Source organism: Mesocricetus auratus, unplaced genomic scaffold (assembly GCF_017639785.1).
Source record: "Mesocricetus auratus isolate SY011 unplaced genomic scaffold, BCM_Maur_2.0 Super-Scaffold_100007, whole genome shotgun sequence".
Taxonomy (NCBI): Eukaryota; Metazoa; Chordata; class Mammalia; order Rodentia; family Cricetidae; genus Mesocricetus; species Mesocricetus auratus.
The window spans coordinates 54,060,525-54,083,192 of NW_024429191.1; the positions used below are offsets into that span (position 1 = coordinate 54,060,525).

The 22,668-nt window shown below is 50.3% G+C and overlaps 1 protein-coding gene across 5 annotated transcripts in view; it reads left to right on the plus strand.

Moving 5' to 3' along the window:
- The window catches only part of Slc43a2 (solute carrier family 43 member 2), a 47,689-nt gene extending 25,487 nt beyond the window's left edge, over window positions 1-22,202 (plus strand). For 4 of the 5 annotated variants that reach the window (XM_005067395.4, XM_021225652.2, XM_005067396.4 and 1 more), the window contains 9 exons: window positions 3,485-3,577; window positions 5,360-5,493; window positions 5,577-5,779; window positions 6,131-6,277; window positions 9,870-10,008; window positions 11,187-11,316; window positions 14,652-14,725; window positions 15,841-15,964; window positions 16,349-22,202. In XM_005067395.4, the coding sequence (XP_005067452.1) occupies window positions 3,485-3,577; window positions 5,360-5,493; window positions 5,577-5,779; window positions 6,131-6,277; window positions 9,870-10,008; window positions 11,187-11,316; window positions 14,652-14,725; window positions 15,841-15,964; window positions 16,349-16,510 (1,206 nt within the window). In that variant the 3' untranslated portion in view covers window positions 16,511-22,202. The remainder of the gene's footprint in view (window positions 1-3,484; window positions 3,578-5,359; window positions 5,494-5,576; window positions 5,780-6,130; window positions 6,278-9,869; window positions 10,009-11,186; window positions 11,317-14,651; window positions 14,726-15,840; window positions 15,965-16,348) is intronic. The other variant, XR_005878308.1, reaches the window with a different exon arrangement.
- Window positions 22,203-22,668: the final 466 nt, after the last annotated feature.

Genomic DNA, 22,668 nt, shown 5'->3' on the forward strand with positions numbered 1-22,668 from the left:
TAAGAATTTGAGAGGAAACTTGGCTGGTCATCTTGGCCTCATGCCATAACATGTATAGATTTGTTAATGTTCTTTGTCAGTCCTGTGATCCCCCCAAAACACTCCTCTAATATTCTGAAAAGCATCACTGACCTGTAATGCACATACCATTCATTTCAGCTAGCCCGTGCACATCCAGTGAGCGTTAATGTATTCACAGGGGTGTGGACTCATCACTTCAATCAACCGTTTACCCCTAACACAAATTCTCTACCACTGGCAGTCCTCTTTTAGGTCTCTGGTCTATGCCTGTCACTAATCTACTCTTTGTCGCTTTGGATTTGCCAACTTGGGACATTCATACGATGGTTGCATATAACTCATGCTCTTTTAAGAAATTACTTGCTTTATGTGTAAAGGTGTTTTGCTTGCATGTGTACAGTGCCCATGGAGTCCAGAAGAAGGCATCAGATCCCCAGGAGCTGGAGTTACAGATGGTCAGTCCTGGAAGGAGCCATCTCTCCAGTCCACGTGGGGTCTTCTGTACCTGGCTTCTTTCTTAGCTTACTGTTTTCCCAGGTTTACTCCTGTTGCAGCGTGTCATTTCTTCTCTCCTTTGTGCAACTATGTATCGCATTTTGTTTGCATATTCATCTTGATGGACATTAGGTTATTTTCATTTTTTTTGCTATGATGAAGACTGCTGTCCTAAACATTCATATGTAGCACATACTTTTATTTCTCTTAGAATTTATACCTAGCAGTAGAATTTCTGGGTTATGTGGTTACTTTGTGAGTTTTTTGTTTGTTTGTTTGATTTGTTGTTGTTGGTTTTCCTGATTTTTTTTCGATACAGTGTTTCTCTGTGTAGCTTTTTAAACCAGGCTGGCCTCAAACTCACAGAGATCCACCTTCCTCTGCCTCCCCAGCACTGGGATGTGTGCTACCATCACCAGGCTTGTGGTTACTTTGCTTTACTGTCTGAAAAACCAACTCTGTTTCCAAAACAGCTATAGCTTCATATTCCTCCTGAAAGTTTACATCTGCTCCAGTTCTTGCTGGTTCTCACCAGCTCTTGTTACTTTCTAACTTCTTAGAATAGCCACCCTGCTGGGTCTGTGTGAGCATGCCCTGCTCTTGTGGAGATCAGAGGACAGCTCGGGAGAGTTGGTTCTCTCCTTCCCTCGGGAGAGTTGGTTCTCTCCTTCCCTCGGGAGAGTTGGTTCTCTCCTTCCCTCGAGGGTCTCAGGGTTTGAACTCAGGTTGTCAGGCTGGGCAGAAAGTGCCTTTAACCACTGAGCTCTGTCCGTTCATCTGGCAGTCCATCCATCCATTTAATTTACTAAGACAGGGTCTCACCATGTAGCCTTTGCTGGCCTCACTTTTACAAGGATCGGTTTGCCTTTGCCTCCCAAGTGCTGGGATTAAAGGTTTGGACTGTTAAACCCAATCTTTTCCCTTTGTTTTTTTTTTTTTTTTTTTTTGGTTTGTTTGTTTGTTTTGTTGTTGTTGGTTTTTTTGTTTTTTTGAGGCTGGATCTTGCTATGTAATCCTAGTTGGCCTGACATTAACTATGTAGACCAGATTGGCCTCACAGTTGTAGTGATCCTCCTGCCTCTGCCCATCTTAGAGCATAGACATTTAAATATTTTTGATAATGTTCATTGCTTATTATTTAATCCTGAGCAAAACCAGGCAGAAATAATGAGAGACAGGGGGAATCATCCCAAATACCCCCACTCTAGTATCAAGGAACTGACTCACAGTGGCCTTCTTTTTTCTGGATAGGTTCATGCTATGAGCTTCAGCTGGCCTAAAAATCTGAGATGCTCTTTCCTTAGCCGCCTGAGTTCTGGGATTCTGGGTGTGTGACTCTGTGCTCAGGCTGCAGTCACACTGATAAAACAAAAATGATCCCAGGCAATGAGGAAAGGAGCACAGCTTAAGCTCACACACACTGGCTGAATTTAATGAGATAGGTGATGTAACTCTCAGGAGACTGGCACTGCTTCATGACATGGTACAGGCTCTTGAGATGGGGGAACAGCTGTGCTTTGTCCAGTGGGCTATAATCTGTCCATGGCTATAGTGTGGTAACCTTAACTTTTTCTTTTTAATTAAAATCCATATAAATTTGTGGAGGCAGGGAGCATTCTTAGAGGTCAGAGGATGGCTGGGGAATTGGTTCTCTGGTACCATGTGGATCCTGGGATCAAACTCAGGCTGTCAGGCTTGATGGCAAACACCTTTGCTCCCTGAGCTGTATCTCACCAGTCCAATGTGTTGTACCATATGTACACACACACACACACACACACACAAACTCTCTCTCTCTCTCTCTCTCTCTCTCTCTCATACTCATACTCACAGAGATCCGCCTGCCTCTGCCTCCCGAGTGCTGGGATTAAAGGCGTGCACGCAATGCCCGGCTTATGTGTATATATATAAAGTTTTATGTGTATCAGCATTTTGTCTATATGTATGCGTGTATTTGTACCATGGGTGCAGTATACAGAGGACAGAAGAAGGTGTTCGAGTTAATGATGACTGAGAGTCATCCTGTCAGTGCTGGGAACCAAACCTAGGTACAGCAAGAATGAGTGCTCCTCACCGCTGAGGTGCGACTCCAGCCGTGACATGGTATCTCACCAGGCCTGAGAACCATCGGGTTTGGCTCTGAAATCATTTCAGATGGGCCTGCTCTTGCTTTGTACCCACGTTCAGAGTGCTCATGGGGAAAAAAAAAAAGCCCGAGCCTTCCTAACCTCGGCTTTCTAGAGTGTCCAGTGGAGAGACTCTTCTATTTACACTCAACTCAGAGGCAGGAATTGGGGAGCCACCTGCCTTGTTAGGATTGTGATTGGTGTCTTCCAGAAACACACTCTCAAAACTGAAAGCAGCTTTTGCTGACATCTGGTCCTTTCTGGAACTCTGATATTTTTATTTATGAAATGGCACTCATTTCCCCAAATAGAGTTTTATTTTTACCAGCCTTTTTCCCTTTGAGGGGTGCCCAAGGCTCACAGCTTTGCTCTCTGACACCTCCTTCAAATATGGTAAGGGCCCTGGTCTGTGTCAGGCGTGGTGAGGGAGTGTGTAGACAGGCAAGTCTATGTCTCTTCCCCTGGACTTGGATTTCTTCCTTACATCTGCCCCCTCTGCATCTTTGTCCAGGAAGGGAAAAACTTGCAGTTAGTGGCAATTGCCTAGTCTACTATGCTGTAAATTCCACAGAGGGAGGGAAAGCAGGTGAGACATGAGGCCTGGCCCTTGCTAGCTGCCCCCCCCCCCCCCCAGGCAAGTCCGACTTAGCCCATGACGGCCGTGATTGCAGCTCAACACAAAGTCATAAGCTTACTTAGAGTGAGACCTTCCTGCCATTCTTGTAAGCTCAGTTGCGTGGTTCTCTGGTATGAATTTTGCAGATGACAGTGTTGTGTCACAATGTCAAAAGATGAGACACGCCTGTGACCTAAGCCTTTCTTTCCTCCATCCATCCCCTCAGCTGCCCAATATGTTCGGTGACCTTCGGTCTACGTTTATTGCCTTGATGATTGGATCCTACGCTTCCTCAGCAGTTACCTTCCCGGGAATCAAGGTGAGGGTGTGGCTAACCACGGTTCCCCCCCCTTCATGCTTTATCCTAGCATCTGGGCCGAGGCCCCCGCCTAGGCCACTGCAGCCTCTCTGAAGAGAAATCATTAGGGCATTAGGGATGTCCCCTCAACTGCCCCTCCCACCTGGGCAGGATGCACCTGGCACCACAGGCACAAGAAGAGAAAACCGCTGGGCCCCGAAGGGGAGGGCCTGAGTGTGTTGCACTGTGGTGTGCGACCACGGGCTGGCTGGAGAAGGAAAAGTAGGGTGAGCGAGCTGGCCTCCAGTCCTGGTAGTCTCCAGCCTGTTGATACTGGGCCGATACTCCCCATTAGCAAGAGCTCTGCTGTTTGCCAAGTTGGTTCAGCTGTTTCCTGCCTAGGCTCCCAATCTCCTAGGCTCAGTTCCTTCCCCTGTCTGTTGCTCTGTCAGGGTGTCATCAAGAGCTTTGTCCTCCTGAAGCACTAGCATTGAGGTGAAGCTAACTTTAGGGGTATGGGGTGCTATGATGAGGGAGCCTCGGATGTGAGCTGGAACCCTGAAATTCCATGTGGTGGGTGGTGGGCGGTGAACTTTCTGGATGGTGGAGGAAGCAGAAGTCCCTGTGTTCTATATATATGTAGGTGCTGGCCTCCATCCTAGGGAGCTGAGCAGCTATACGCTAGGGCAGTTAGGGGACCCTCTCATTGGGTCTGGGAAGAAATGAGGATGCTCAAGACAGGCCTGGGGACATAGATCTATCATCATAATTACTAAGGAAACTGAGGCAGGGGGGATGGCAAGTTCAAGGCCTACTTGGGTTACAATGCAAGTTCAAGGGCAACATCTCACAGGTTTTTGTTGTTTGTTTTTTGTTTTGGGGTGTGTTTGTTTGAGACGGGATTTCTTTGTGTAGCCTTGGCAGTCCTGGAGATAGTTCTGTAGACCAGGCTGGCCTTGAACTCATAGAGATCCACCTGCCTCTGCCTCCTGAGTACTGGGATTAAAGGTGTGTGCCAACAATGCCCAGCCTGCCATGTGTATTCTTAAAGGCTAAAGAAACATTAGTGGATGAGGTTGCCAGGTTCCTGCCCTTAGGGAACTAGACTGACAGTCAGTGAGCCCAACAGCAGAATAATTAGACTGTAATCCCAGCACTCTGGAGGTGGAAGCAGAAGGATTAAGAGTTCAAGACTGCATAATGAGTTTGAGGCCAGCCAGGGCTACAAAAGAACTTGGCTCAAAACAAAGAAGAAAAACCTCTCAGAAGAAGCAGAACAGCCTTAGCCAGGACTGTTCACTGTGACCCTGTGGGACAGGCATAGCAGTGATAAAGTGGTCTTAAGGTGGTGACGTTTGTAGCCAGGGCTGTTATACAGAGAAACGCTATCTCAAGAAACAAAACAAAACAAAAAGACGGTGACGTTAGCTGGGCAGTAGTGGTGCACACCGTCAATCCCAGCACTCAGAATGCAGAGGCAGGTGGATCTCTGTGAGTTTCAAGCCAGCATGGTCTGCAGAATGAGATCTAGGACAGCCAGAGCTACACAGAGAAACCCTGTCTCCAAAAAGACAAAAGACCAAAAAAAAAAAAAAAAAAGAAAAAGAAAAGAGGTGACATTTGGTTCAAATTGGATTCCAGGAACAGAAAGGTTGGGATTATCACAACACAGGGATTTTAATAGCCAAGCAGCTCAGCTCTCAGGGGTGTGCCTTTTCATACAGCCCAGGACGGCGGGGGCTCCCGGCTGTCCCTTGTCCCATTCTGGCTTCTCACTGATGACTCTGCCCCCTCACCTGACAGCTCATCTACGACGCTGGTGCCTCCTTTATTGTCATCCTAGTGGTCTGGGCTGGCTGTTCTGGCCTGGTCTTCCTCAACTGTTTCTTCAACTGGCCACTCGAACCCTTTCCAGGACCAGAGGACATGGACTACTCGTAAGTCAGCATGCTTTCTGGCTACCCTCATACCAGCCAGGGTCCCAGGCAGCACCAGCAAATACCCTTGCTGTGGTCTCCAGGGTGAAGATCAAGTTCAGCTGGTTGGGCTTTGACCACAAGATCACAGGGAAGCAGTTCTACAAGCAGGTGACCACAGTGGGGCGCCGCCTGAGCGTGGGCAGCTCCATGAGGAGTGCCAAGGAGCAGGCTGCACTGCAGGAGGGCCACAAGCTGTGCCTGTCCACTGTAGACCTGGAGGTGAAGTGCCAGCCCGATGCTGCAGGTACCCAGCACCCGACTCTGACCTTCCAGGTTGGCCCAAGAGATCTGTGGGGGCATCCTCATTTACACTGCAGGGGTACCCCAGGGCCCCCTTGGTAGGGAATCATTGGCTTGAGGCTCTGTGGATACCCTGTCACTGAATTCCCGTCCTGTCTCAAAAGGGGGAGAGGCACCACCTGTCCTGTTTGACAGACAAACACACCACTGAGCTTAGGACATCTGCCCATGAGCGTCAACAGCATGAACCTCACGCTCCCACACAGTCAGCACATTGGCCTTCTTCCCTTCCCCAGACCCTGGGCGCTGGATGGGCTTGTTCCCTGGCCCTGAGCCCCATGCCTTCTTCCCACAGCGGCCCCCTCATTCATGCACAGTGTGTTCAGCCCCATCCTGCTGCTCAGCCTGGTCACCATGTGTGTCACGCAGCTGCGGCTCATCTTCTACATGGGGGCCATGAACAGCATCCTTGAGTTCTTGGTCAGCGGTGACCAGAAGACAGGTAAGTGTCACCTGGGCCTTGATGCTGTCACTGTCACCAGCCAAGTGAAGCCTACCAGCCTTACCAGCTGAAGGTACTATGCCGAGCTAAATCAGTATGGCTGTGAAATTGCAGTGTCTGAGGCCCTGTCTGCTTGCTGGGGCTGTTTTGTCACAGCCAGCCTGACTGACTGTTCTTTCATGTCCCCTTCAGGGTTTCCCGACTGAGGAGGGAGAGGACTGAAGTAGCTCCCTGTGTTTAGGGTGTGGAGTGTCTGTTTCTAGTGCCAGTGGGGAGGGCTGAGGGCTGTGTCTGTACTGAAAACACTGCCCAGAGCAGAGGGCTTCAGCTCCGCCCCACCCAGTCACATCTCTGATCTGAAGGGACTAGCTTGGCGCTTGGACAACCTGGGGGCTGAGGGAAGGACCTTTGTCCTGGCAGAGGACTCTGGGTCAGTGAGGGCCCATTCTAGGATCACTGTCCCGTCCTGGGAACTCGGGAAAACAGAGGCTTCCTGGGAATGAGTGATCCAGTTGAGGCTTGTTCACTCTGGGAAACAGAACTGATAACCCACAGGAAAACAGCAGGTCTTCAGCTGACTCGGGGCTTTGCTTCACAGGCAGAGAAAGTCAGTACTTCCCCAGGGCCTGGCTGACTCAGCTTTAGTCACCCTGAGCAAGCAGGACAAACACACTCGGCAAATCCTTTGTTGGCAGTCTTGCCAGCCTGCCGCTTTCTTTTGTTGGCTAACTTGTTTTTTACTGAGGGAAAGATAACGCAGTCCTTGCAAGGAGCCAAATACTAGTTTTCCACAGGGACAGGAAGGCCTGCTCTCACAGAGGGAAAAGCTCCAGGCACCTACTGGCTCCTCAGTGGGGAGAGAAAGTGGAAAGATGCTGAATACCATGAGCAAAAAATCATGATGGGCACAGTAATGGCCTCAGGCTCCTTATTGGGAGCAAAAGACCTTTAGCTTTCTTTAGTCTAATCGCAACTTCCTAACTTTTACCCCTGGATCCTTTTTTTGTTTTGTTTTAAGATACGGGGTCTTTCTTAGCATGCATGAAGCCCATGGTTCCTCCCAGCACCACATAAGAAATCAGTGTGGTGATGAATGCCTATAATCCCAGCACTCCAAAGGTAGAGGCAGGAAGATCAGATGTTCAAAGTCATCCAAGGTTCATAGCGAATGGGAGGCCTGCCTGGGTTAAAGAGAATACATCTGGGTTGGTCTACCCCCCCCTCCTCTGGGTGGGTCTTGCTTGCTGCTTCGTCTAGACTCTCAAGCCACCCTCCTGCTTCAGTCTCCGGTAGCTATGACTACCACATAGTGGATCATCCTATGTGGTAGAAATTTTTGTTTTTCTGAGATGTGGTAGCCTGGGCTGGCGTGCAACTTGCTCGGTAGACCAGGTTGGCCTCACTGTAGGGGATGCTCCTGTCTCAACCAAGTACTGGAATTACCATGACACCCAACTTGATCTTTGGTATTTCATTTAAATAAAAGTCTCTGGCTGGGACCAGTTCAGGAGGTAAAGATGCTGGTTGCCTGTGTGGACCTCAGAGCACCACTTGGAGGAGTCAGTTCTCTCCTTCCCCTCATGGATTTCAGAGACAACTCGGGTGTGAGGTTTGCATGCCAAGCACCTTAAGACATCTCGCTGGCCCTAACTGTCTTCCTTTTGATTTTTCTGTTGTTGGACTAAGTGGCACACCCCTGTTTAATCCCAACATTTGGGAGATGGAGGCAGGTAAAAGCTCCAGACCAGCCAGATCTTGGGAGTGTGAGGTCTTGACTTAAAAAAAAAAAATCAGGGCTGGAGAGATGGCTCAAAGGTTAAGAGCCCTGGCTGCTCTTCCAGAGGTCCTGAGTTCGATTCCCAGCAACCACATGGTGGCTCACAACCATCTGTAATGAGATCTGGTGCCCTCTTCTGACCTACAGGAATACATGCAGGCAGAACACTGTATACATAATAAATAAATAAATCTTTTTTTTTTTTAAATCAGTTTTGGGGCTGGAGAGATAGCTCAGAGGTTATGAGTACTGACTGCTCTTCCAAAGGTCCTGAGTTCAATTCCCTGCAACCACATGGTGGCTCACAACCATCTGTAATGAGACCTGGTGCCTTCTTCTGGCCAGCAGGCATACCTGTAGGCAGAACACTGTATACATAATAAATAAACAAACAAATAAATCTTTTTTAAAAATCAGTTTTAAGATGGATATCCTGCACCAGAACTCAGGATATCTTTATCCCCAGAACTCGGGAAGCAGATGCAGGTGGATCACTGAGTTCCAGGACAGCCTGTTCTACAGAGTAAGTTTAGGACAGCCAGGGCCACACAGACAAACCAAGTCTAGAAAAACAAACAAAAAGATGGACATCCTGATTCACTCCTGTAACCTCAGGTACTAGGCAGGCTGAGACAGGAGGATTATGAATTTGAGGTCAGTCTGGCTGTACAATGAGACCTTACCCCCACAAAAAGAGAAAAGAAAGAAAAAAGGATCAGCTTCAAGAAGCAGAGGGGAACCAGGAGAGGACGTCTGAAGTATGGTAGGCAGGTGCTCTGGTCCCCCGGTCTCTGGCACCCGCATCCATGGGCCTGGCTCTGCTGGGAAGGGTTGCCATGGGGTCAGGGAGCCAGTGACAGGAGAAAGACTGGCTGTCGGGAGAGCTGTGCTGTCAGATGGCCATGTGGCCGGCACAAATCCTGTGACCTTTCCTTCTCTCTGAGTGCAGCGGAAGGTAGCAGTGACAGCAGCACTCCCACAGGGCGCTTGGTAGAACTCTGATTCTACCAGGCCTTCTGCCTGCACGCCACTTCACGGTCCTGGTGCCCTGGCCAGGGCCTTGGGCCTGACTCACCAGCCTGCCCGTGATGAGTAACCAGCAGCCAGGAGGATATGAGCTGGGCTGGTCACTGCATTGGGCAAGGCCTTCATTGGGTGCTCTGGGGTCTCCTGGGAAGCCAAGTGTATGCTGCTGGGCTCTGATGTCGCCCATCTCCTGTCAGTGCTTCACCCCTGACCTCTCCCTTCTGCTTTCTCCATAAAGTGATGGCGGCTGCTAAGAGGGGGATTTTGGGGGAGCCTTGCAACACCCCTCACAGCTGCTCTCTGTTCAGATGTCTCATCTGAAATTCCAAACATCCCTCTTGACTAAACTGGTGGAGCAAGGGTGGAACACTTAGCGATCAGCTATGTTCTCATCCCCCACCCCCTGCAATTTTAAGTCTCTTTGAAGATGGGAAGCCCAGACGTCAGAGTCCCTGTGAATAGTGCCTTCCTGGTACATTTCTGGCGACAGAAAAGGATGGTCAGTCACATAGAAAGCCCTGTCATGAGCATTGGTAATTTTGTGGTTTCCAAGTCAGAGTGACTTCCTGAAATTTTGGTGTGGGAGAGAGGGTTGTATTGTGACATACCGGCGCAGAAAATTGGCCTTTATTCTAGCTTTGATTTCAGAAGTTAGGGTCTGTAGGTTCCCTTCAACCCTCAGTGACAAGGGGGCTCCAAGACAGACCTCTGAGACCTTGCAGATTCCACTCAAGCTGTTCCCAGGGCTATGTGCTTGGAGCTCCCATGACATGCCCTCTTCCTTCCCAGTTGCCCTCTATACCTCCATCTTTGGCGCACTCCAGCTGCTCTGCCTGCTGACAGCTCCTGTCATCGGCTACATCATGGACTGGAGGCTAAAAGAGTGTGAAGATACTTCTGAGGAGCCTGAGGAGAAAGATACCACTCAGTACGTAGGCCACGGCCCACTCTCGGCCCCCAGAGAAAGACAAGGGGGTCATATTGTGTGTCAGTTGGGGTCTGGTGGGCAGGAGGGGCAGGGGGGGCTCTCAGGACCCTGGCCAGCCTATCACCCGTTGTTCCCACCGCTGTGGAAATTCTCTGAAGTGATGAAGTGTGGGAGCCACTGAGGTAGAGGAAAGCAGAGGGAAGCCCAGGACCCCAGGTTGGCACTCACATCGTTGACATGAGCCACACAAGGGGCCATTTTAAAGCCACCTGCTGCTGGGATTCCTTCCACTTGAGTTGTAAGCTACTCCAACCAAGTGTGCTGATGATGTGCTGATTCTGAAGATTAAACAGGGCTCTGGAGTCCTGCTTTATAGAAGGGCTGGGCTCGAAGATCAGAGGATGAGTTAAATGCTGTCTTCTACAACTCCCATCATGTGATAGCTGTTATTTATTGTACCAGGCCCAATGCCAAGCACTTAACACAATGTCTCACTTCAGCTTCAGTACCATGATGCAACATGTGTTAGTGTTGTACCCATTTTACAGATGAGGGAACCCAGGCTAGGTGTTCAAGTCTTCTTACAGAGGTGGTATAGTTAGAAAGTGGTAGGCCTGGGAATTGCTGACATTTGCCATTCATTCTGTGATCATCCATGGGGTTTCAGCGTGGGTGGCGTGGCTGGAATCAGTAATAGTTAATTCACAAGGAAATAATTACAGAGACTCTGTTATCTAGGTTAGGCCCTAGAGACAAAGGGGTGTTTGCCATCCTGGTTCCATCTGCTGTGTATTTGTTTCCCCTCACCCTATCCTGCCCCCCAAGGGGAAACCAACTCACTCCTTTAGTTGGCTTATTATCTGGCTTATTACCAGCTTCCTGCAAGATACAGGTGCAGTGAGGCTTTGCTGCACCCTCTCTGGGGCACACTCTGTCCCTCCCCCTCCCCGCCATCAGCTGAGCTCATGGCTGTGAGAGCCTCCGCTTGAATCAGCCTCTGCTCAACTGAGAGGGCAGCCCAGAGAGTGTCCCTAGTGCTGGTCTAAGTGTGCCTGAGTGGCCTGTGGAACTTGTCTCAGTCCACATCCTGGGATCCCTGAGATAGGACTTTTGGGGCGGGCCCACCTTCGCCAGGGAGCCTCTCCCCACTGCAAGTCCTGTGTGCTCTTTCTCCCCAGAGGTGAAAAGCAGCAGAAGCGAGACAGACAGATCCAGAAAGTTACTAACGCCATGCGGGCCTTCGCCTTTACAAATGTGCTGCTCGTGGGCTTTGGAGTGACCTGCCTCATTCCTAATCTGCCTCTGCAGGTAGGTCTGGGGAGAGAACGGGCAGGCGATGGGACACAGATAAGGGATGTTTAGAGGCTAAAAGTGCACGTGATTCAATTTCAGTTTGGCCAGCTGCCAGTATTTGCTGGAGGTCTGCTTAGCCTCCTCTACTTCCCAGCCATGGGCTGAAGAGGAGGATGAGCTTGTGAAGACCAGTCTTCCTTCACAGGACTCTTCTCCAAGCAGGCACATTGTTCTCTGTACTTAGGCACCTCGCATGCCATGGCTACCACTGTTGTCTGTTTCCTGGAACTGTATGGTTTTTCATTTTCTCAGACACTTGAAATCTGATGTGTAAAGAGATTTGGCCAAGGCTGAGTGTGATGGCACACTCTTGTAATCCCAGCCCTCTTAATGACAGAGACAACAATGTCCCCATGACTGTTATCCTAGAGAGAATGCCTGATCCTGGCTGGGTGCTTTGTACGAGATTTCTTTTGTCTTTTGATCCTCCTGCCTTGGCCCTCCAAGTCCTGGGGTTACAAGAACACACCACCACGTTTCGCCTTGCACAAAGATTTCTGAGTTTTCTGAAGCCTGTCTTGCTAGTATTTGCAAGCCAACTAGACTTTGCACCTGCCTGGCCCCACCCATTGGTCTGTGCAGACGTTTTTCCAAGTCCGTTTGGGCCCAAGTTTATAAGGTGAATGGATGCACCTGATAGCATTGCTTCGCTGTGGGTGTAGTCCAAGTACAGATATGTCTCAAGCCAGCTCTGGGAGGAAATGAAGAGACTCATTGTTTACAAGGTGCCAGGTGTTGAGCTACGTTGAGCACACAGGTGTACACACCCACAGGCACTGTCACACATGCGTGCAGGCACTGGATGTGTAGATCAGAGTACGCCGTGGGAGACTTGCACTAGATCCAGGGAGGAGGCACTGACAGACTCCTGTTGTGGCCCTCTTGTGCAGTTGAGGGTTATGCTAAGTTGCAGGCAAGTCATCCACTTTTTAATTAACTCAGTTCTCATTGAAGGCCGGTTGTGAAAAGTCAGCAAGGCATGTGAAGGAGAGACAGGGCTGTTAATTCACATCTGCATAACCTTTTAAGCCTGCCAGGAGCAGCCCTGGCCCCTCCATCACCCACAGTCCTGGGAATGGGTCCTAACTGCTAATGCAAGATGCCATGGATGGATGTATATGGAAGAGAAGACAAACGCAGGACTCTATGGTGGCACTGACTAGCAAGGCCTTCTCAGAGATTTGCTAACAGGAAGAGGCCTTTCAAAGTCTGATAGAGATTTGTGAGGCACATGAAGACAGCCACTTGCCAGTAGGGCCTGAATGACCAGGCAGGGAGACCTCTGGGAAAATCCTCACATAAATATAGATTCTTAGGGTTAGATAAGGAGATCTTAGCCTTCATGCATTTGCTTGCAATGTTCATGGTGTGAGTACTCTGTTATGTCTGAGAGTATATGGAAGATGCCTTCAGAACAGACAGAAGTAATTCTGGTGAAAGAATTAGGAATTGATTAATTTTGATCATTCATTGCCTGTCTTTTTCCATGAGACAGTCAATTTAGCTTCTTTTTTTTTTTTTTTTTTTTTTTTTTGGTTTTTTGAGACAGGGTTTCTCTGTGGCTTTGGAGACTATCCTGGAATTAGCTCTGTAGACCAGGCTGGTCTGCAACTCACAGAGATCCACCTGCCTCTGCCTCCCGAGTGCTGGGATTAAAGGCGTGCGCCACCACCGCCCGGCTTAGCTTCTTTATTAATTCCTTTATTTATTGGTTTTTTGAGACAGGGTTTCTCTATGTAACAGCCCTGGCTGTCCTAGTACTCTCTGTGTAAACTAGGCTGGCCTTGGACTCACAGAGATCCACCTGCCTCTGCCTCCTGAGTGCTGACTTTAAAGGTATGTGCCACCATGCCTGGCAAGTTTCCTTTTTTCTTTTGAAAACATTTTTAAATGCTATGATTATTGGTGTCTTGCCTGCATGTGTATCTGTGTGAGGGTGTCAGATCCCCTGGAACTGGAGTTACAGACAGGTGTGAGCTGTCATCTGGGTGCTAGGAATTGAGCCTTGGTCCTCTGGAAAAGCAGCCAGTGCTCTTTACTGTGGAGTCTTCTCTCCAGCCCCCAGTTAGTCTCTTAGTTATAAGTTTATAGAATTTAATTTTTCATAATGACTGTTTTTCAACTGACTACGAAATTCATGAAAGGGCTGGGCAGTGATGTCTGCACTCCTATAATTTAATCCCAGTGCTCGGGAAGCAGAGGCAGGTGGAGCTCTAAGTTCGAGGCCAGCCAGGTCTACAGAGTATGTTCCAGAACAGGCTTCAAAGCTACAGAGAAACCCTGTTCTGAAAAAAAAATCATGAAAGGGTCCTCAAGGTGGCTTAGTTGTGAAGACTTTTGTTGCCAAGCCTGGTTTTGACCCTGCGACCTGCGTGGCAGGAGAGAGCCAACGCCCGAAAGTTGTCTCTGACCTCCATACGCACCTCACGACACTTGCCCGGATGAATTAAATAATGGAAGTTTTAAAGAAAAAAAGTTTAAAATTTCCTTTTTGTGTGTAAGTCTGTGTACTAAGTGCGTGCCTACAGTGGTCAGAAGGCATCTGGTCCCCTAGAATTGGAGTTGCAGATCATCATTGTTTAGGTATTTTGGGAAGAGCAGGCAGTATTCTTGACTGGTGAGCCATCTCTCTAATCCTGATGTAATATATATTTTAATTATAAAAATGTGGACCTGAAGAGATGGTCCAATGGTTAAGAGCACTGGGTGTTCTTGTGCAAGGGCCTGGGTTTGGTTCCCAGCACCCACGTGGTGACTCACAACTGCCTTTCAAGAGATCTGGTGCCTTCTTCTGGACTCTGACACCGGTACACACTCAGTGCATGTACATATTTTCAGGCTAAACACTGATACACATAAGTAAAATTAAATAGTCATACATACATATATACATGTGCGTGCGTGTACAGAGGCAGGCGGCAGGCTTTTGGTTACCAGGCTGTGACTACTAGATTTTTTTTTTAATAATACAAAAAGTTTTATCAAGGACCAGGTATGTTGGTGCATGGCTTTACTCCCAGGACTGTGGAGGCAGTAAGCTCCACTTTGTTAGTCCGAGGCCATCCTGGTCTACATAGAGAGTCCTAGGACAGCCAGGGATACCTTGTCTTGAAAACAAACAACCCCCCCCACCACCACCAAAAGAACACTCTTCACTGGAGAGCTGGTGGCAGCCAACTCCAGGTGGCCCCAGTTTCTGTGCCTGAGTCCCCAGGAGCCAGAGGGAAAGGACACTGGGGGTCCTGAGGGTCTCCTGCTCATGCTCTGTTCTCCCTCCTTCCCTCCCTCAGATCTTCTCCTTCGTCCTGCACACAATTGTGCGAGGATTCATCCACTCTGCAGTAGGGGGCCTGTATGCTGCTGTGTAAGTCCTGGAAGCTCTGGGTGGTGTGGTGGCCCTGCCCTGAGGGAACTGCTGGTGACACAGAGACCCTGAAACTGGCCTATATCAGGGGACAAGTGCTAGGGTTTCTGCTGGCCGTGTCAGTTAAGGCCACCATACATACTGACAGCAGGTGAGTCAGTAGGCAGACAGTTGGGTGCCCACAAGGCATGGCATTTAACACGAAGTCAGTCTCTCAGCTGGGATCAGCCCCGTAGGGCTTCAGGTTGCTGTTCAGCCGAGTCCCGGCACTGTCCCTGGCTGCTCACAGGGACAGGGTTGGGTTCTGGCTGCCTGAAGCTAAATACTAAAGTGTAAATAGTCCTCAGTAGGGGCAGTGACATGGATAATCCAGAAGGACTGGGCTGTCCTCACCCAGGGCCTCAAAGGGCCCATTTGCTGGCCACGGTCTCCTTGAACCCTGCCTACAGTAACACCTACATCTATTCCAAGAAGCTACACAGCTGTTCCTCCTTCTTTTGCCCAGGGCTTGGCCCACAAATTGAAAACCAAATTCATCGTCTGCCGTCTGTGACCATGAATGCAGCGCGTTCTTGCTCAGGATTCCCTTGTACCTTGGGGGCAGCAGAGCCTAATGTTCCCCAAGATTAAGCCCTCTTTGAGCAGCATCTTACAGGGGTTATTCCAGGTCCGCCTGTCCCCTGCCTTGTCCCCTCCCGCCCCAGGCTTGGAGGAAGTTGTGGCTGCCCTGGCAGGGTGTGAGGGAGTCGGGCAAGGGCTGTGATGCTGAGTTTCCGTGATTGTGCAATGCTCTTGGAGGGGGGGACAGCAGAGCCAGGTTCAGCCTCCAACCTGCTTCCCGGGAACGTTTCCCAAGCCGCAGACTCTGCTGGCACCATCCTTTCCACTCTGCTCAGCCCGACACCCTCAGGCTGGGGGCACATCTGAGCATGGGAGAGGCTTTCTCCGGTCTGAAGCCTCCGGCTGGCATCCAACCATCCTGAGGCTGGTCCTGGCCTCTTCCCACAGGCTCCGATGGTGCAGCCCCTGTTACCAGCATCCTTGAGCCAGGCCAGTGAGGAATTGGAGAATCCTGTAAATGGTGCTGGCTGTGACGGGTCTCCTTTTCCCAACAGGTACCCCTCCACACAGTTTGGTAGTCTGACAGGACTGCAGTCTCTGGTCAGTGCGCTCTTTGCTCTCCTTCAGCAGCCGCTGTTTCTGGCCATGATGGGTCCTCTTGGAGGAGACCCTCTTTGGGTAAGAACAGTCGGGGTGTCTCCATTCTGCTCCTGGGAAAGTGGGGCCCAAGGACAAAAGGCAGCATGGGAACTTTGTAGAGAACCCAGTCAGGGGTCCCTTGTGGACGGTGGCCAGGCAGGAGGAGAAAGATGGCCTCTCTGGATCTTAATCTGGCTTTCCATCCAAAGACCAGCATTTCAATCTAGGTATCATGAGTTGTCCCAACCCCTGAAGACGGCTACTGAGTGACACGTGGAGAACTGGGGAATTTAGATGCTGGAATGTGGGTTGACAGCCCTGGGACCTCTTGACCCTTCCTGTTTAATTTTCACTCTTCCCTCACCTGCGCGTGGGGGAGGGCGCATACAGCTCCTTATGCCAGCCCGTTCCCCACCCTCCCAGGTGAACGTGGGTCTGCTCGTCGTGAGCATGCTAGGCTTCTGCCTGCCACTTTACCTGATTTGCTACCGGCGCCAGCTGGAGAGGCAGCTTCAGCAGAAGAGGGAAGACAGCAAGTTGTTCCTTAAGGTCAATGGCTCATCCAACCGGGAGGCTTTTGTGTAGGGCCTGCCTGCTGCCTCAGAGCTGTGGCCTCCTGCCTGTGCTTCAGTGACTTGGCTGCTGTCATCTACCCACCCCAGAGGATCCCATGTGCTCCCTGGATCCTGCCTTTCACCACACTGGAGCCCACACTTCCTCACAAAGCCTGGCCCTGCCCTGGAGTGCTCGTGTGGATGGACAGGAGAGGGCCCAAGACAGATGAACCTCCCACTGCCAGAAACTGAGCTGGCCTGGCCTAGCTGTCACCCCAGGGGCTCTGGAGTCTTGAATCTCCATGGGGCCTGTACCTGGAGCCAAGAGGAGCTCCAGCAAGCAGGCACGCCCTCACTGATCTGGATTCTGCCTCTTGCCAAAGCAGAGGGGCCCGCCATCCTCTCCCCACTACCTGTCCCTGAGCTGCATGCCCACCAACCACGCCCACCTGAGGACAAAGGCTTGCACTGTCTGCACTCCCCTGGCCTGGCCCCTTACCTCCCCTGGCCAGTCTGTGGCTGCCTGAGGAAGGAAGGACCCGCTTCCTGTTGTTGGTGCTAACCCCTTTGTAATCTCAGTGCTCCCCCTCTCCATCCCCCCACCGTGACTAGGCCCTGGCCTGGCCTTTCCTTGAAGGCCTGTGGAGAAGACAACACCTCCCCCCACACCTCCATCCCCCATCTCAGTCTGGGGAAGGGATGGAGGACAGAATAGTTTTACAAAGCCTCAGGAGCCACAGGCAAGGCTTCTTTCTCAGACTGGGGAAAGTATATCCTCTCTACTGCCACCCTTGTTCCAGCCTGCAAACCTAAAGGAACTGAGGGGACATCACAAGGGCACCCTTCCACCCACACAGCTGTTTTTCTAGGGTGGGAATACAGCCATGACTGGCAGACATGGAGAGCCAGGCCTAAGTAGGGAAGAAGGCTAGTGAGTAACCGTGTGTGTGTGTGTGTGTGTGTGTGTGTGTGTGTGTGTGTGTGTGTGTGTTCATGTGCATATATGGTAGGAGAGGAGCCCTGGGGACTGCTTTTATGAGAGTGGACCAGACCAGAAGCCAGCTAGGCCTGCAGCAGGCTCAAGATGGGAGAGTCAGCCTTGCTTTATGATGGGGACCTTGTGTGTGACCATGTGGTCACAGTGCCCCCTGCTGGCAGACTATCAGGGCACTGGGACTGTGTCTGTGGGAGAAGCTTAGCTGGCCTGCCTGGCTCAATAACCCACTTATATGACAGCCCCTAGGGACCTGTCTGAGACCTTTTAGGGTGCCAAGAGGGGAGAGTTGGTTTTCAAGTCTATGGTTTTCTCTTGAGTTTTATTGGAATTCTTTTTATGAAGCAATAAATCCATTTTCCTCTTGGTAATGGATGACCCTCCTCTACATATCAGTTGGCCACTCTGCCTGTTTTAAGATTGAGAAGGAAAGGACGAGGGTCTGCCAGGAAGGGAAATTAAAATGTCAGAGAGAGTGGCATATACTTTCATCCCAGCACTTGGAAGGCTGAAACAGGCAGAGTTTGGGGCCAGCCTGGTCTACATGGAGAGTTCCAGGGCTACATAGTGAGACTCTGATATTCTGCTAATGACAAACCCAGTTGCACCTGGGTGCTCTGTCCTGAGTGACATGTCCAGGAAGGGGCGTGGGCAAAGAAAAGATCTGACTGCCCCGTACTCCAGGCATATAGGGCTGTGGAGAAGTGGGGCTGTTCCCTCCAAGTGGACAGGCCAGTCCAGAAGCTTCTGTCTACTGTTTCCTGTCAACTCATAACCCCAAGGGTAGTTATGTGTTGATTCCAGGAGAACTATAGGCTGAATAGCTTCAGGATGGGGTGAGGGCGGACATAGATGAGAGGCCCCCAGGCCAAGTGTAGGCTCTGTAGTAGCAGTGGACTATGTCTTGAGTCCAGTCAGTTAAAATAGTAAAATCACTACCCCCATAACAGTGAGCTGCTGGAAGCCTCTCTCTGTGGCTTCTTGCAGTTCAGTGGTAGAGCTCACTCTTAGCATGGAGAAGGAGTCAGGTTCTGTTTCCCAAAAGAACTGGATCAGCATTTTCCAAAGACACCTCTCAGAGTGCTGGTTTGTGATGCCTCACTGGTTGTTATCTTTTGACAAGTGTCTAGTCAAACACCAAGCATGCAGAGTTAGGGTGCCCATACACTGCCCATGTTTGTAAGCATTGCGGCTCTCTGAGAAGGGATGTAGCACCAGGCGTGGCAAAAGGATCCTCTGAGGCCACAATGTGAGTTCCAGACTAGTCAGGACTACACAATGAGGACCCTGTTTTTTGTTTTGTTTTTAAAGGAAGCCCACAAGTGTGCTGTCAGAATGGTAGAGTTGTGGAAATGTGGCACAGGCCTGTAATGCCAGCATCAGGAGGCAAAGAATGGAGTGTAACTGATCTGTAACTGTGCTTCACACACAAGGTTATGGCATGCAACTGAGTGGGGAGTGACTAATTGTAGGAGCCATGGCCTTCCTGTGTGTGTGACACGGGCCACTTGCAGAAGGCCCTGCAGTGTTAAGACTGTAGACTCCAGGGCAGGGCAAGCATGTAGCTCAATTGGTAGCAATGTTTGCCTAGCTTAGACAAAGCCCTGGTTTTGATGCCCAGCCCAAAATAAAACTGGGCATGGTGGCACATGGCTGTTATCCCAACACTTGGGGGATGGTGACATTGGGATCAGGAGTTGAAGTCATCTTTGGTCACATAGTGAATTTGAAGGAGATCCCATCTTTAAAAAAAAAAACTGTCATCTACAGGTCTCCTCTGTGTCTTGGTTTGATTCTGGTGCCTCCAGAGGTTCAGATGTTCGACAGAAGAGGGAAATAGCTTGAAGGAATGCTAACTGACAAAGCCCCTCCCTGCTAGGTACATACATGACTCGTGCAGTCCCCAACAACACTGAGGGGCCACACATTTTGAGCATAACAATTTAAGGGAATATCCTAGCATTGAGAAACTAGACATTTGGATGGAAAAGAGTGCAGAGCCAACCTTGCTTGAGGATCAGAGGCGTCAGCCAGCAGCAGGGAGCAGAGGTGTGGCAAGCCAGATGAGTTGGGAACTCCCTAGTCAAGGGCCATTCTGCCCCGACTTGGCACAAAGTCGACATGTTTTCCTAGTGTCTTTGACTCATGGTAGCAACCTGGCGTAGGGCAGATGCTTGGAGAAACAGTCCCAGAGAGGGAGAGGAACTTGCTCACAGTGAAAACAAGTACTGTCATGTGTCTCTCCGGCACTAAAGCAGCCAAGACCCTCTAGGCCAGAATGTCCCATTGGAAGCAACAGCCCAAGAGAGGCGCCAGGCTTCCAATAGAGCAACAAAACCCAAGGAAGGGGTTTTGCAAGCCCAAGATGGTCTGTGTCTTGGAGCCAAAGTTTCCTCAGGCATGGGGAAGCTATCTGCACCAGGCTCACGTGAGCCATGGAAGCTGATGGGTACCTGGAGGAATAATTCCCTGATCACATTCAGAGGGGAGCCTGAGATAAGGACAGAACCACAGGCAGAGACACCAGCCTTTTCATCTTTCCTCTTGTCCTGCAAACTCTGGAGGTGGAAGAAACAGGAAGTGACGCCCAGCCTTGTGGTTTTACCTGATGAGGACAGGAAGAGCCTGTCTCACTTGTACCTCTGGAAGTCCCTTGTGGTCTCGGCACTCATCAAGAATGGCTTCCCTGGCCCGGCGTTGGTGGCGCACGCCTTTAATCCCAGCACTCGGGAGGCAGAGGCAGGCGGATCTCTGTGAGTTCGAGGCCAGTCTGGTCTACAAAGTGAGTTCCAGGACAGCCTCCAAAGCTACAGAGAAACCCTGTCTCAAAAAACAAAACAAAGAGTGGTTTCCCCTAGGCCTCTGTCCTTGTCACTTTGCTAGGGCCTATTCACAGCTGACTCCAGCCTTCATTAAGGTCAAAGACAAAGTACAGATCCTTGGGGGCTACTTTCTGTGTTATGTCTACCATGCCCACATTCAGAAGTTCTGGTCAAAACTTGCACATAGCCAGGTGGTGGTGCTGCACACCTTTAACCCCAGCACTCTGGAGGCAGAGGCTACAGAGCGAGTTCCAGGACAGCCAGGGCTACACAAAGAAACCCTGTCTCGAAAAACCAAACAAAAACCCAAACACTTGTATGTAAACCTTTACCAAAGACTCCCATAGCAGCACAGACGCATTCAGCTAAGTAGATAGAGGCCTGGGAGTCTTTTTGCTTTGCTTCAAGGCAAGATCCCGCTTGTCTCTTTAGTTGGCTTTGACCCAGCCATCTTTCTGCCTCAGCTTTGAGTGCCTAGGATTTTAGGTGTACACAGATATGCCCTGCTCAGTGGCATCTGTTGCATTTTCCTGTCAGCCTGTATGAACCTAGGCAGATATACCATCTGGAGTGACTGGTGATGGGTGGGGACAACCTTATGACAGCCTGTGGTGAGGATGTCCTGCTCAGAGCTCTGCAGTTGTCGCCACAGAGGTAGGCTATGGGAGCCATTACAGCCTCAGTGCTGTTACCTATGAAGAGCACTAAGACAGGTTCCCATGGGCTTTGAAGGCAGTGCGGTTCCTTCTCTGTGCAAGTTACCAGGGCCCAACCTAAGTGTACTGACTACTTTCCTCACACACAGACTATGGCCTGTGAAGATAAGACTACCTGAGTAGTTCAGAGGGCTTGCTTGTCCTCGGGCTGTAATCCTTCTCTGGGTTGAGGGTCAAGGTAAGACTGTCCCCAAGCTGTAACTCACTCACCCTGAGCCCTAGGGTGTGGGCAGAACCTCCTGAGTGTTCAGGAGCGTCAGTGTCCTCTATGAGGAAGCATCATGCCCCTGCCAACACAGCCACCATCTGTGCCCCTTGGCTCCTGCAGTGAGTCATTCTTACATGGAGAGGTCCAAGACAGGACCATGGGTCGCTTCCTAACCGTGACTGTTGTCTGAGAGAAGCACAGAGGTTAGCAGCCACATGTCATTTTCAGGGAAATCTGGAGTGTCATTTCCTCCAGTGACATGGAGGCATCGGTGCCCTCACAGAGTGGCTAAGGGGAGCCATAGCTAACTCACATGAGCACAGTGTGTGTAGCATGAGGCAGAAACTTGACCATCTTGGCGCTGGAGAAGGGCAGTCAGTATAGGGAGTGAGGCACCCCCTCCCTCATGTAACAGGCACTGACTGGCCATGCCAAACTGATGGCCAAATAAAAGTGGTAAGGTCAGTACCACTGACCTCAGTCCCCTCAGAACTTCTACAATGGAGCCTTAAGTTCTCTTGCCCACTTTTCCATTTTTTTCTTTGGCCAACAAGTTTTAGGGGTGGAAGTCCCAGCCCTGGGTGGTCCTTCTATACCATCTTTCTGAATGATTGGCCAGGTGTGTGTGTGTGTGTGTGTGTGTGTGTGTGTGTGTGTGTGTGTGTGTGTGTGTGTGTGTGTGTTCTGAAATGCTCTGGTGTGCCTGTGTGCTGTAACACCTGGACGCAGAGGAAGGAAAGGCCCATTGCCTCACTTTCTGTTACTAGGAGTATCCAGGCAGGTTAGAATCCAGGCCAAGTCAAAGACCCAGCCCAAGCCTTAGAGCGAGGCCTGAAGGTGTGCTCTTATGTTCACCAGGGTCACATGGTGTCACTGATAACTCAGCAGCTGACCTTGGCTGTTACCTGTCACTTTACTGTTCCTAGTCCCCAGCATACTCCTTGGCACACAGTAAGCACTGAATAAACGTATGCTGAAAATGATTAAGAACTCTGTGGCTCCCATGTCTCTTCCTGCCAGGATCACACCACCCAGGAGAGGGGACAGAGGGATGGGGCCACTCAGGAAGGGATGCAGGGAAGAGAGATGCTAGGAGGTGATGTGAGGCCTGCAGACTTGGGCGGTGGGCTCTGCCCCTGCTTTTGTTGTCACCCCCCACACACACACACACACTTTGGATGGAGCAGTATAAGCAGAGCCACAGTGTAAGCTCTGTGGCCAGGCAGGAGCAGTTTGACTTTGACCTTGACCTCAAGGATGAGCCAGGGCATGAGGCCTGCAGCCCCCACTTGGGGAGACAGCCAGTTCCTGTCAGGTGGAGATGTGCCCCATGGGGCCAGTTCTTCTTTTTCTTCTTTTTCTGAGAAGCTTGGGATCTTGAGTTTTACATAAAATATCGCCCTTTTCAAATGGTAGCTCAAAATAATTTTTTAAAGAAAAATATCACAG